This window comes from Photinus pyralis, unplaced genomic scaffold (assembly GCF_008802855.1).
Source record: "Photinus pyralis isolate 1611_PpyrPB1 unplaced genomic scaffold, Ppyr1.3 Ppyr1.4_LG6, whole genome shotgun sequence".
Lineage (NCBI taxonomy): Eukaryota > Metazoa > Arthropoda > Insecta > Coleoptera > Lampyridae > Photinus > Photinus pyralis.
The window spans coordinates 10,841,374-10,855,416 of NW_022170663.1; the positions used below are offsets into that span (position 1 = coordinate 10,841,374).

Below are 14,043 nucleotides of genomic sequence, written 5' to 3' on the forward strand. Positions count from 1 at the left end.
TTTAAAACGAATACGAACCAATTCGAGTGAGGTCAAGAATAGCACCCCTGGGTGATATATTCGCACTTAAAGGTTTGATCCTACCATTAACTATGCCTAGTCCAGATGTTTCAATAACCCTTTGTGAGTACTCTTCTCCAAAACGTGCAAGTGTGTGCGATGGATTAACAAAGAAAAACGTTCCCGACGGTCCGAACGCCTGAGCTGCTTCGACTTTCTGCGCGTTGTGGAGGCGTCTGTTACACATTAATTTTGCTTGAAGTAATTTGAATTTTTCCTGAAGGAATCGACCCATGAGAATTATTTGCATGAACAGATTTGTATTTAATTTATTGATAAGGATCAGGGACAAGCAAATTATACGGATTATTTTGTTTCATTGATTCAGATGTGCATTTAATTTCATTAATACCATTCTTTTGGTCGGATTAAAATTTTCTTTCGTATTCAAGAAAATCCATATCTATTAAGATGCTAGCCGTCGTCGTCGTGCATCTAATCCAATGGTTCCCAAACTTTACCACGGCGTCTCCTTTCTGAAATCTAAAATTGCTTACGCGCTCCTTCCCCGATTAAAAAATAAAAACTGTTTTACTACAGAAAACGTATTTATTTAAAAAAAATTACACGTTATTATACAGGGTGAGTTTTTTCATTTTCACTATGGGAACTCTTAAACCGAAAGAGATACAGACACAAATTTTGAAACTGGGTTTTCTGTAATCACTATTCTCGTTTTAATTCGTATTGATTGAAATTGTCAGTTTTGACATAGTTGCACAGCTTATTGACGTAACAACCGGAGTTTTATCAATATCTACACCCTCTCAAAATGGACCGCTGTAAACGCGAGGAACCAAAAGTAATAAACACCAAAATGATTAACGACTGCATCAATTTGCACAGACCGCGCGGGGAAGCTGGGCGTATACAACAAGAAGAGGGAATACCCTTAGAAGAAGTTGAACAACTGCGGCTGGAATTTTTGAGTCTGTTTCGCCCAATATAACGAGTACACTTATTTCAGTTTTAGATATTCTACGTATCGATCACTTGTGGATGTTAACATCTTTAACAAAATTAAGTTTGAGCCATAACTTAATCGAACGCATCGAAAATTTGGACGTTTTGGTCAATTTAAAAGAGTTAGATTTGTCCTTTAATAAAATTGTCAAGATTGAGAATCTAGGTAAACTCGTCAACGTGGAGATTCTCAGCTTATTCTCGAACCTGATTACAACCATTGAAAATTTGGATGAGTTAGCGAAATTGTTGATATTTACTATTGGACAAAATTGTATAACTGACCGAAGAAATGTAAGTGTACACATTGATTCTTGTATTGCAATTGGGTGTTTAGGTTTTTTATCTGCGACGTTTTACGCATTTGCAATCGGTAAATATGGCCGGAAATCCATGTGCTGATAGTGAAGATTTTCTTATATTTGTATCTGGGTTTCTTCCTCAGGTTACTTATTATCAGTACGCTATAATTTTGGAATCCGATCGTGAACTTGGCCTACAAACCTTTTCGTAAGTTAACCGAAATTTGCCATTGTTTTTTTTTCAGTGGTAGATTCTTAGAAAACTGCACGATGAAGTTTTAATCGAAGAAGCTAAACGCAAAGCAATCCTCGATCAAATTGAAGCAGAGCGTGCGGAAGAAGAGCTTCACGTGGGAAGTTTCGTCGAGTTTCTGGGCAGTTCCTATTTGTTTGATCAAATGTTCAAAGACGATACCGAGGGGATGGCGTTCTTATTAGTGAATTCCGCCCAGCAAGGTCACTATCTCGATTACAAAGAGCAATTTACGAAATTCACTAAGCAAATTTTCGATTTGGGTCAAGTGCAGTACAAGATAAGGAAAACGGAGGTTGATGAATTTTTTGCAACTATAAATGGCGCAAAATCGAAGAGTCAATTGTTAAGCATAGTCAGTTCCATACATATTGCTGCAAATTTTCACGGACACATTACAGGAGAAAATGGAAGAGTTTCTGTTGAAGAAAGAGGACATATTTGCCAAGGTGAAGAAATTGCAGGAGGAAATTGAAAATGATCATTGTAACAATGAACAATGTAACGAGTCATTACAAGTCTACTCGGATGAATACAATGACCTTTTACATAAGGCGTGGAAAGAATTAATGGCGCTAGAATTAACTTTGTACGAACAAATGGAGGAAGTAATTTCAAACTTTGAACAAACTATAACCGAGATGGTTAACTACTTCATTGAAAACGCGCAAGGTTACTTCACAGAGCTGAGGAATTTAGAACAGGCCTATTCCGAGAATTTGGGCGTCGAGGCTGTGGCGCTGCTAACATTGGCGGGAACAAAGGATGACTATCCTCTACCAGAAGATTTAAAGATTGTATGTAATTTAATTTTTATCGTGACTCGATCGTAAAAACGGTTTTTATTGCAGATAATGTCCGATAAAGAAATTCTGAATAACGCACTGGGAGCCAGTCATGATGCACATTTGCTCGCAATTGACGTTCGCGAAGATACTTTGGTTGGTAAGGCGCGATCTTGGCTTCACAATCTGGTTTCTGGATTAACACGGTAATTATACGAGATCAAAAGAGGGAATTTTGAGGGAATAATGGACACAAATGGCTTGCACTGGGGGCCCGTTTCAGGATCCTTTGCCCTCAGACTGAATATTTATGTAGGGAAGGAAAAACGCTATAAATGTTCTGGAAAAGCGATAAACATATCTACAAAGGAGACTTCAAAACCTTCGATTTTTACCAAACTTTCTGCCCCACCCGTTGGTTTCCTAGCGTCGTTTTTTAGAATGTTGAGTCTCTTCATAAAACTTTTTGGTTACCATGTAACAGCTAGGTACCTACCTACCTATTTAGCGATTTTTATGTTCTTGCCAGAGGATTAACTAGTTCTGGAACAGGTAAGCTTTCGAATGGGATGAAATGCAGGCTTCCCAAAATGTTCTAATCATTCAAATGCATTCCATGGATTCTTTAAGTCCTTTTGAGGATTTTCGATAGCTTTAATCATTTTTCAGAGGTAGACAAATAAAGTCCCTTTGGAAGAACCCTAAATCTTTGAAGAAGAGCTTCCAAAGGTCAGTAAAGACTTTTGAAACATCTCTGAGGACAATGATGATGTTCTGTGGAGGTAATATAAAGTTTATAAGTGTCTAGAGGGCCTTGGAATGCTTTTTTTTTTAAATTTTATCAAAAGCCTAGCGCTCAATGTCCTAGGAAACGTTTAAAGGATGTTTGAAATCTCTTCACACTGGAAAGGTCTTAATGTTCAGCGGCCGTGGATTCTTACAATGCATCAATATTGCTTCCAAATTAAACGAGTAGTTCGCACACTCTTTATTCTACGCCGTTGCTAAAACAAATTCACAGGATATCGGATTAGTCCATATGATAATCAACTCTAATCGTCGTTGGACACAATCCAAGCAAAATTTTTAGATCTGTACATTCCGTTAAAGCGCTCCTTGGAATTTCCAAATAAACGGGAAAATTTACTCCTCTATTAGTACTTGTAAAAAAATGATGAAAGACCGTCTTTGCTACTCCTGCTTATATTGACACCCATTGATCTTGTAAGTTCCCAACATTTTGAATCTTCACTCTAGATCTTGAGGTTTTGATTTCAAGGGAATCGAATTCATTTCTTTTAATTAATTGCTCTTAAAAGTAAAAGTAGTGCTCATAATTATGTTACATTTTGTTGTTTACTTACCAGAAAACTCGTAGGCAAGAAGTTATGAGAAATCGTGGAAAAGTCCTGGAGATAAATCACTTTCTGGACATCCAAAGAGAAGAATTTGAAGAATTACATTCCTACCTAACACTTCCAGCGACACTGGAAACTGATTTGAATGCGTTACTCAATTAGCAACATACATGTAATATATAAAATATTTATTTTTATTAATTTATACAATTAGATGTGTTAAAATAATACATTAATATTAATCTTCTTTCGTGCCTTCAATTTGTGGTCGAAGGTAGTCAAGCAGCAGATTCCTTTTTATTCTTAAGAAGCGCCAGATAAAATTCCAAACCCTGCTGTACCTTAGGTTGTGTAATAAGTGAGAGAGTAGTTTGGATATCCTTTTCTCTATTCTTTTTAAGATCCTGGAATAAAATACTCCTGTTACACATAATTTATCTTCGTATCATAAAAATAATTTATTTTGCTCGCCTAATTTCAACTTCCAATATTTATGGCGGCGCGAATATTTAAAAAAATGAGAAAATAAGTAAAAGTCAAAAGAAATAACGTCCAGTCGAGATATGTATTTGACAGTGTAACTCAACGCCTTTCTAATGTAAAGTAAACATACGTACACGGTACAATAAGCACATGAAGAGTGCAGGAATGCACGCACGCATAGAAGCATTCCGTAAGTCTCACTGCGATATTCTGCACCACAAAAGTTGCGTTACCCCAAACTGCCATCTGGTTTACCAAGAAAAAGTAAGCAACTTATTTATCTTATTCGTTATTTTCAAGAAAAAGATAATGGTGGTCCACTTTTACCAGTCGCAGCAGTAAGAGAGTTCCATTTCACAGAGAGTTGCGAATGTATTGTAACGTTATTTATAAATTCGGGTTTGATTTATATCAATATTTATTAAACAAAACTAAAACACTATAAAAACCGTACAATTTATATCGATTATTTATATCACACACTTCGCAATTTATATTTCCGCGCTCGATGTTTCATATGTACTCGATCTCGTTCGATAGTAAAACTGCCGCGATGTTCGGTCCGCAACCATTTATACACGCAAGCAATGTAAGTCCAGAACATCCGCGTACATTCTCGAATATTCCTACACAAATCCCACTATCGCGCGCGTAGAAAATTCCAGAGCGCCAAAGGCGACGTCATGTCTGGAGCGTTTCCGTTACAGTATTAAATATTAGCCTACGAACAGTGACTTCTATTTCACAAATTTATAAATTGGACAAACCTCTAAAGGTCCTATTGAAGCAATTGCCCGCGATTCTGATTTTCGTATGTACGTGTGATATATTGAGCGTGTGCAGACACGAATATTGAGTATAGGTTAGAGACTTAAAATTTTTCTTCTCTTCATGTTGTTACGTTCAGCAACATTTGATTTGTTTCGGGTTGAGTGAAGATAAAATGATTTGTACACTTCAAACCGTGTCTAGACCTTTCAGTAGAAAAGAGGCGTTTAAAACCGGCTTCAAAATCAGGCACAAAACGAATTTAGTAGTTTAAAATCCATGATCTGGGTGTTAACTTCCTAAAATATCACCTTGATTAGGATAAAGGGCGGTTTTCAATTATTTTAAAGAAAAATGAACCATTCCTCCTTCTTTAAATGATCAGTATTGAATTAAAATAGTGTTTATAAGTAAATATGATTCAAAAAATGCGAAGACGTTTGGGAAATATTCTAGACCCCCTTCTCCAGCCTTACCTAATTTATGCGTCATAAGCTCCCACTAAAAAAACAAAAAATGTAACAGAGTGCATTTTTAAATTTTTGGTACCCATGGTACAATAATAAAATGTAGGTGGTAGAGTAGCTAACAACAATAATTTATCGATAGATTAAAAGTATGCAGGTAAGTAGTAATTTTTAATAGGTAAGTACCTAGTTATTAACGCACATGTACTTACATTTTGAATAAGTGGCAGAAGTCTTGAAACACTAAAACGCTATACGAACATGCCTATACAAAGTCCAAAATGCAAAAAGATTGTAATAAGTATTCACAAACACTTCAACCATAAAAGTTGAAGGCTAAATTCATCAGGTTGATTGTATTCAAAGGTTTTAATGGGAAGTTCGCCGGTGAAGAGGTCATTTAAATTTTTACGTGCTCTCTAATAATTACACAGGTATCTTCATAAGCACCTACTACCTCAGTTTCAACATTTTATATACGTATACAGTACATCGGCTATACAAATCTTGCACGGATGGCGTTATTTTAGCAACTGTTTGCGTTATTTTTGTACTTCTAAGGCGTATAATAGTAATCATTAAGTGACGTCATGGCCAAAGGCTGTGTAATTAGATTCATTTACTAATTCACAAAACCACAAACACGCATACAGTGTGAGCCTTTGAAAAGTTACAATGGCTAAAAGGATATATGAAAAAATTACCATTTCTTTAAAAATCAGGTACAATCCAAATGACTTATTTTTACTACCCCATTAATCACAACCCACACTGACGTAAAAATCCCCACTTGTGAATTGTGATCTCTCTGGAAAGTTTATTACACGCTGTTCACTGGTCAACAACTATTTTTTTCGAGATTTTTTTGGCGTTAATTTTTTAATCCGACTTCGTCTTTGCAGAGCCATTATTGAGGCCATTATCAACTTCAATTTTTTTAAATACGACCCTGATATGCCGAGATCATATTCTTATAGCCCTTTTTATTCTGAATTCAATGATTACTTTATATAACATATCTTATAATAATAAGATAATCTTATAATTAGAGAAAAAATTTAAAAAAGAAACCAAGTCATTGGCAGTACCTACCATTAGTCTGTAAAAAAATCAGCTTCATGCATCCAACCGTTACCTAGTTATATCCGTAGAAAGTTCGTGAAAAACCGACTAAGAATTGTTTTTTACAGAGTTATAAATGTTCGCGATTATATTTTTTTAAGAGCTATTATCAACGTTTTCATTTGGTGTATAACTTATATTCTCAAAAAACAATGTTACCGCAAGAAGTACCGCAGCGCCTTAAGGTCATATGTCAAAGTCTTAAATGCATCGATAATGCTGGCATATATCACAGCCGTCTATAATTACAAGCCGTGCTGAGAATTATGGCAACACTGCATGGTAGGCCGATTCCTAATTCAACTTGACAGATTTCAGGTGTATTTTATGTGTGTTTTGGGTGTAATATTCTTTTTTACCTGTTTTAACAGAGCGAGATTGCGACAATTTGTGTTACTCCGTACGGAATGAACAGAAATTATTATTCAGGTAAGTTGCTAAACGAAATATATCGATTTGTTGTCATAACCTCTAAAGCAGGCTACTCCTTAGTGGGCCCTTTACAAGCACTTGTATTTGTTCAAAGTACCTGTACAAGCTCAAATATGACCTACACACTACGCGGTACGTAAGTACGGTAAGTGTTTATCGTGAAAGAATACAATAATTATTTTATTAGTTGGTATTTCAGATATTCTAGCACGGACATGTCAAGTCGATTTTCTGAAGGAACCTTCCGACTTATTCCCAGGAGTACACGGTACGGGAATTTGAAGTCTACGGGGCTCCCCTCTTTAAAAGCTTCGTACATAGACCCACTGGAGTAGCGACTGGCTTAAAATCTGCCATTCCGAATCACACCTGGTCGTTGATAAAACTTCGCTGATGCACAGCGATTTACTGTCCTTTTGCCGAAATTAAGTGCCTAAGCGTGTGCTTCACCTCGACCTCTTTCGAGAGAAGTTCACCAATTTCGGAGATCTCGATGGAAAACACGTTATGATGCAGTTACCAATTTACAGCGTTCCGAATTTTAACGTCAAATAAAAATGTTATTATCTACTTTAGTAAATAAATAAAATATACAATATACAAAATGTACAATTGTAAACTGCTTAAGTATCTTTCTTCTGTATTAAAACCACCAAGGCGAAGCACAGGAGAGAGGAAAAATGCAATTTTTCAAGAGCAACAAGACGCCATTAAAATTATATCGGCCCACCGATTGACTTTCGGACAACGTTGCCAAACTTCTCAGCATGGCTTGTAATTATAGACGGCTATGCATATATGAAGGAAATGTCAAAGGCATTTAAATATTCTATCCTTTGGTGCATTCATTCAAAACTTCAAACAATGCTGCGATTAAAAAGTGGAACAGATTTGGAAGCATACCCTATCTATAGTAAATTACGCGCATTTATGAAAGATTCAAACAAAAAATCGGTACAAGCATAGAAATGTTCTGCATTTCCAAAAAGCGACCTAAGAAGATTTTTTATTTCAGCCCCAGATGACAGTTTCTAAAGTCATACTTGACGTATCATTGCTTAGCAACTTTAAAGCACGTGTGTTTTAAAGGTCTAATAAAGGCGCGTACTGACTTGAATGTGCATGCGCTGAGTCGCGACGAACGAACTGGTATGCGTGCGAATGGACAAAGATATCGTTTTTTAAAACTAATTTCAGCGAATGCATGTTTTGTTTCAGTCTGTTCCGACCATTCGTGCGGTTCATTTCTAAATATGGCGGAAGTAATTACCGCGGGAGCTGCTTATGTAGTAATTCACACTTTACTTAAAAAAAATAATAAACGAGACAAGCGGCCTAAACGATTTTGGATGCAGCAGATCTTCAGGTACAGAAATGAAAGTGGTGGGCCCCAACTGCTCCGTGAACTACATCCTGAAAAGTTTCAAAATTTTATGCGTATGGCACCTCCACTCCATTTTGTCAATTACTACTTAAACCATGCACGCGTTCGTACGGGCAAGAACTGACTAAAATGACGTCCAAATTGAGCACGCACGCATGATATATTTCCTTTGAGCGGTGACAAAAACCGACAGCCGATGGCTCGGGTTATGTGCATTCGCCACCGCTCGCGAGAAGATAAACATGTGCTGAGTCGTTGCGAATGCCACGTCCAGATCTGAACGTGCATGTGCGTGCGTCGTGACTCAGCGCATGCACATTCAGGTCAGTACGCGCCTTAATTTGGCGCGCATTTGAATGTTTAAAACAGAGATTGTGATTCATATTTTCGGTCTTCTGGCCATAACTTCGCTATTTGTAGAGCTACAAGAGACCTAGAATGGGAAATCTAATCACCATAAAATTCTGCATAACTATTTGCCCATTTAAGCAACTTGGTATCTCTTATGGTTTACGACATCCCCATTCAACCTGAAATTGGCTTAATTTCCGATTTTTAAACCTAACACCCTGTACTTTTTTGTTTATTTCGATACAAAATGACATTCTGGGTAGTACAAGGATACTCCACTTGTCACTTTTTGGCATGTTTTTATCTGCTTTGAATCATTTAACATATTTGACAATTTATCTTTACATTCTGCCTTCTGGCATTCAAATCAATAATATACGATTTTGTATCATGAACACCCCAACTGATAAGAACACAAAGGAGATATTACAATTCCAATTCTGCTTACCTCGATATCAGAGCCTCTCAAACTATCCTTTGTATAAGCTCTCGCTATAGGTGGTATCATTTCGAATCTTTCAAAAAAAGCATTAGCTTTTTTTAGTGCATCTGCCTTGTCGGTTGCCATTTCATCAATTAAACCCACTGCTAATGCCTCATCTGTCTTAAAAAGCCTACCCGTTGTTAGTGCCAACTCTGTATCTCTAATGCTAATAGTGTTTAACATCGTCTTTATGAACCATATAGGCGCGACGATGCCCAGTTGGGTTTCATTAAGACCAATGTTGAAATTTTGTACCATAACACGATATTCACAGCACATCGCAAGCAAACAGCCACCTGCAGGCGCGTGACCCTAAAAATTACAATTAACATTGAATCACAAGTGGGGGGGACAAACATTTATTGCTGCTGCAGTTGGAAAGGGACTGCCGTAGAGCTTCATCCAAACATCTTGTAAGGCATACCAAAATTGTTTAAATCTCTCCGGGTCTGGCTTGTGCATTTCCATAATATCTAACCCTGCCGTAAATACTTTATCGGAAGACTAAAATATTTAATTACACATAGATCAACTTTCATGTCTTATATACCGAGGTTAATATCATTCCGGGTGATTTACTTTTCTTTAGATCCGTTAGCACGTCCGAAATCTCCGATAGCAAATCTAAATTCAAACTGTTTACAGGTGGGCGTTTCAAAGTAACGGTTGTAATGTTATTATCGTTATTTACAGAGACATCGAGGCACTTATAGTTACTACTGAACCGTGGTAAATTACTTATCAATGATTTTGTCCTAAGGAGGCTTCGCGTACTTGCCATCATGTTTGATCTGTACCTAAATTAAAACTGGAACAAGCAGGAGATAGAGGTACAAAGTGCAACCTATAATTGTTTACCAGGTATAAAACTTAAAATCACAGAAATCTCAAAGCAGGTTAATGCGGGCTTATTTTTTAGTCGAGAAAGCAGCGAACGTCACGAAACTGTTTTTTAACTTCAGAAATTGCAAAAATTTAAACTAAAAGTCTAAAACCTATTTAATCCTATGCTAAAAACACAATTGAGGTTAATGTACTTTTAATCTGTGGTAAGTTGCACAGCCGGCCATTTCTCCTGTGCCCACAGTCAAAAAATAAAGGCATGTTTAGACGATCTAACACTAATATTTCTCGACATATGTCATATGTCATTTTCTTTCGTCTATTAAATGTCAATTATCAACCAATCACACTTTTGATTCCTGTTTAACGAAACCAATCAACACGATCCATTATCGACTATTTTGCATGGCATGGATGGTGCACGATAGACGATAGCCGACTATCAGCATCATAAATAAAAGGTGTTTTATTTATGATCAAGGGTAATATAACAAGACCTTGATAAATAGTCGGCTATTTTCATTGCATCTAAATTTCGATTGTATTTTATAATAATTTAACGAGACATATTAATTTTGGCGTTAATAATCTGATGAAACCCCGAGAGCGAAGCTCGAGGGCTTTCATCTATGATTATTAACGCCAAAATTATGTCGAGTCAAATTAATAAATACAAGAGAAATTTAGCAGCAATCAAAATAGTCGCTTATTAATCAAGGTCGTGTTATATTTATGAAGATTATTTCTTGAATCCAATTATTTATAGCAGAGAGGCATATTCACAAAATGAAACAGTTTGATATCATTTATGCAAAATATCAACAACAATCTACAAAATACAAACATAAGTATCAATTGAATGAATTGAATTCCACATACACTAAAGTGTACTTATTATATATACACTATACTTATTCTTTATAACCTTATTCCCAATTTTCTTTTTTCATGTTCCAGGTCAAAATATCATTCAGTTTTGTGAATGGTGTTGATTCATTTAGTTCACATTAACGATGCTCGCAAAATTTGGTGAAGTGCCTCCATACGCTATTTTTACTCCTCACTGTATTATGCGGGATTGTAAACTGGACCACACCACCATCATTTCTTCGCTTGTGGTTTCGCCTTGTAGTGTACTTAACCCCCAGGTTCTACGCTAACTTCACACTACAAGAACACGGAAATAAAATAAACCCGGCAACGTTTTAAAAAATGGCCACCCGAATGACTATTCCCTCTAAAACTAAACAAGTACCCGCTTAAATTTGAAAAGTGGCACGTGATAAAACATCTAAGGCAGGGCCCCCTTACGTTAGTTGTAGACAACGCTTTGACCTGAAGCACAGTAGGGAAGGAACTTTAAATAAAACACTGAAATTGTGAGAAGTTTGTTTAATAATGATCGTAATTATTATGATTGTGAAAACCCGGAAATTTAGTTGATGTACATTAATATAAACAAAACAAACAAAGCCAAAAGGTGTCGTACTCTCGCAAAAGTCACTGCCAAGGATAAAAAGAGTACGACGTAAGAAAAACCTTGCAGTTTGATTAAAACAGTCCAAAAGTTAATTAACAAAATATTTTGTAAAAGTTTAAGCAGTAGTTAACAAAGATAGTAAATGCATATACACAAGGATGGTTACACTCAAGGTTAAAAGCAAGTTTTTGGGGACAATGGGCCAGGTAGAAGCAGGTACCAAGATTCTGAGAAAGGGTTAAAAGTACAGGATGTGACTCATCTTTGGTGCAATAAAGTCCTTTTGTTGAAAGCAAGATGGAAAACTACATGGCCTTGTAGGCAAATTTGACTAAAAACAAAATATGTGGAAATTATTGAATCGCCACTCATTTATCACACATAGATTCTAAACTGAAGAGCTTTGATTAGCGTAATCTCGCTCCTGCAAGATGGGTAGTCCGCCCCTGGTTTCGGGGTTTCGAACCTACAGTTGGATGTCGAAGACAGTGCACGGAATTAGGTGCCCTAACAAATAAATATAGACTACAGTTTCTTTTTCCACCTTCCCGAGACTGCTTCATTCACGGAGAAAATTGTTAGTAACATACAACAAGTCAGTACATACATCAAACGAATCAGCAATTTCCACATAAGTATTAAAATAAAATGAAAACTTATATGAATGTAACTTCAAGGACAAGACCAAGTAATCAACATCAATAAACATAAATTAAGCAAACATTACACCAAAAATGTAAACAATTAAAAAACAATAGCATAACGGTATCACACATATGATTGCATTGCGGTTAAACAAAGTAAATTTCAAAAACAGAGATTCAAACACACAACAAATATAAAATGCGGCATACAAAACACAAATACGATATAAAGAAATGCAAAAATTACTACCTGCATTAAATAACACAAAATAACAACAAACATTTATGGAGCGAAACGTTCACTACCTCCATTCAAGACCATGCCAAACGTAACTCCCGTTCGTGCTTTCTAGGTGGCGCAGGCAACTTTTTTTCCCACCTAGAAATTGCATGGTTGCCAACTCTCAAAAATGTATGTATCGTCGTAAGCTGTATATACAGGGTGGAACCTTTCAGCCTAAACGATTCATTTCAAAAACTTCAACAACACGATTTTGACGTTTAAGTTAAGTGCTGTCAGATGCACACGCTGTCATGCTGATAGTCGGCTCACAGAATACGGCCTTCTCAGAATAGAAACAGCAATGTTACAAATTTGTATGGTATTTTGGCGGACCCTGGTGGGTGTACTGTGAACTAAAGGGCCCCATTCACATGCGGATATGTACGGCGGATCTGTACGGCGGACAGATCCGCCTTGAGCTACACACAGGCGGATATGTCTGTACACAGATCACGGACAAATCTTAATAGACGAGCAGGCGGCGTTCTCTCACTATTTCAGTTCTGTAGTGCTAGCCCCTGGGTTGTGTGGTTTTGAGTGCTGTGGTAATTGCTATGGATCATAAGAAGAAACTGACAATAATTGCAGGATATATGGTTTTATTTGAAGATAGGAAACAGAAGAGACTGTGGTCAAAACAGTGGTTCTTGAATCGAAAAAGTACTCTTCATATGACTTTACTTAGAGAATTGGAAACGCCTCATGATTTGCACAATTTTTTGGCAGAATATGCTCGGAAATGGCATAAAATTATTTCATTAGTAGTTAGGTGTACTTGGTTGGTGGAGTAAGGCACTACAATCTTTACCAGTATTTAAATTGTTCCCCAAAAATGCACATTTTGTTCTGGAATGTTAATATCACCGTAGTCTTCAAATTTCACTTTTAAAATATCACCAAAAACCAAAAGGTAACTGATCGGATTGTATTCGACTAATAGTCGGTCACCATTAGTGCGGTGTTGTTCCGCAATTTTGTTTGTAAAGTTACCCAAAAGATCATTCAAATCTTTAGCACAGTTTGCGCCTGCATTATATTCAAAAGTAATTTAAACAAAATATTTTTTTAATGACTGTTTAATTGGAGTAGGATTAATCGCATTTCCATTTTGATTTCTTAAATTTCCAAACATATTTTCAAGAAATTCCTATTTTGTGATTCTATGTCCGGCAAACAAATCCGTGAAACGACTACACACGTGCGGATTTGTCGAGCTCGCTGTCCGTGCTCGTCGTCCTGATCGACGGATGGCGAGCAAGATATGTACGCCGAACACGCGGATACACACATACGAATTGATAGGATCTGTCCCGCGTACATGTCCGCCGTACAGATCCGCCGTACATATCCGCATGTGAATGGGACCTTTTAAGCTTCAAAATCAGAGTAGCGCCATCTGGTGACCAACTTCTAAAGTCATGAAGTAATTTCCCCAATTCGATCTAAACCTCTCGCCAGGAAAGATTGCCGGTCACAGAACACCTGATCCCGGTCTAAAATCTCTGTTTTTCTTAAGATGCGAGCGACTTCCGGGATAGTATCTTGTCAATGTTGAACGAAAAGACTTTTTGTGCAACATTA

At 36.8% G+C, this 14,043-nt stretch overlaps 2 protein-coding genes and 1 long non-coding RNA gene across 3 annotated transcripts; 1 reads left to right on the plus strand and 2 right to left on the minus strand.

Moving 5' to 3' along the window:
* Positions 1-357: 357 nt before the first annotated feature.
* Positions 358-3,899, plus strand: LOC116173783 (dynein regulatory complex subunit 3-like). The gene is made up of 7 exons (XM_031491472.1): positions 358-989; positions 1,034-1,317; positions 1,361-1,533; positions 1,585-1,933; positions 1,980-2,375; positions 2,430-2,569; positions 3,742-3,899. Exons 1-7 carry the CDS (start codon positions 833-835, stop codon positions 3,881-3,883), a joined length of 1,641 nt encoding a protein of 546 aa, XP_031347332.1. The 5' UTR covers positions 358-832; the 3' UTR covers positions 3,884-3,899.
* LOC116173785 lies at positions 3,330-3,850 on the minus strand. Its single transcript, XR_004145984.1, has 2 exons — positions 3,728-3,850; positions 3,330-3,674 (listed from the first exon to the last, which is right to left on the minus strand). It is a non-coding gene; the product is annotated as an uncharacterized LOC116173785 (long non-coding RNA).
* On the minus strand, positions 3,893-10,295 carry LOC116173784 (enoyl-CoA delta isomerase 1, mitochondrial-like). The gene is made up of 5 exons (XM_031491473.1): positions 10,071-10,295; positions 9,763-10,020; positions 9,570-9,716; positions 9,177-9,524; positions 3,893-4,125 (listed from the first exon to the last, which is right to left on the minus strand). The coding sequence occupies exons 2-5, from the start codon at positions 9,994-9,996 to the stop codon at positions 4,000-4,002; spliced, it is 855 nt and encodes a 284-aa protein (XP_031347333.1). The 5' UTR covers positions 9,997-10,020; positions 10,071-10,295; the 3' UTR covers positions 3,893-3,999.
* Between the last annotated feature and the right edge of the window lie 3,748 nt (positions 10,296-14,043).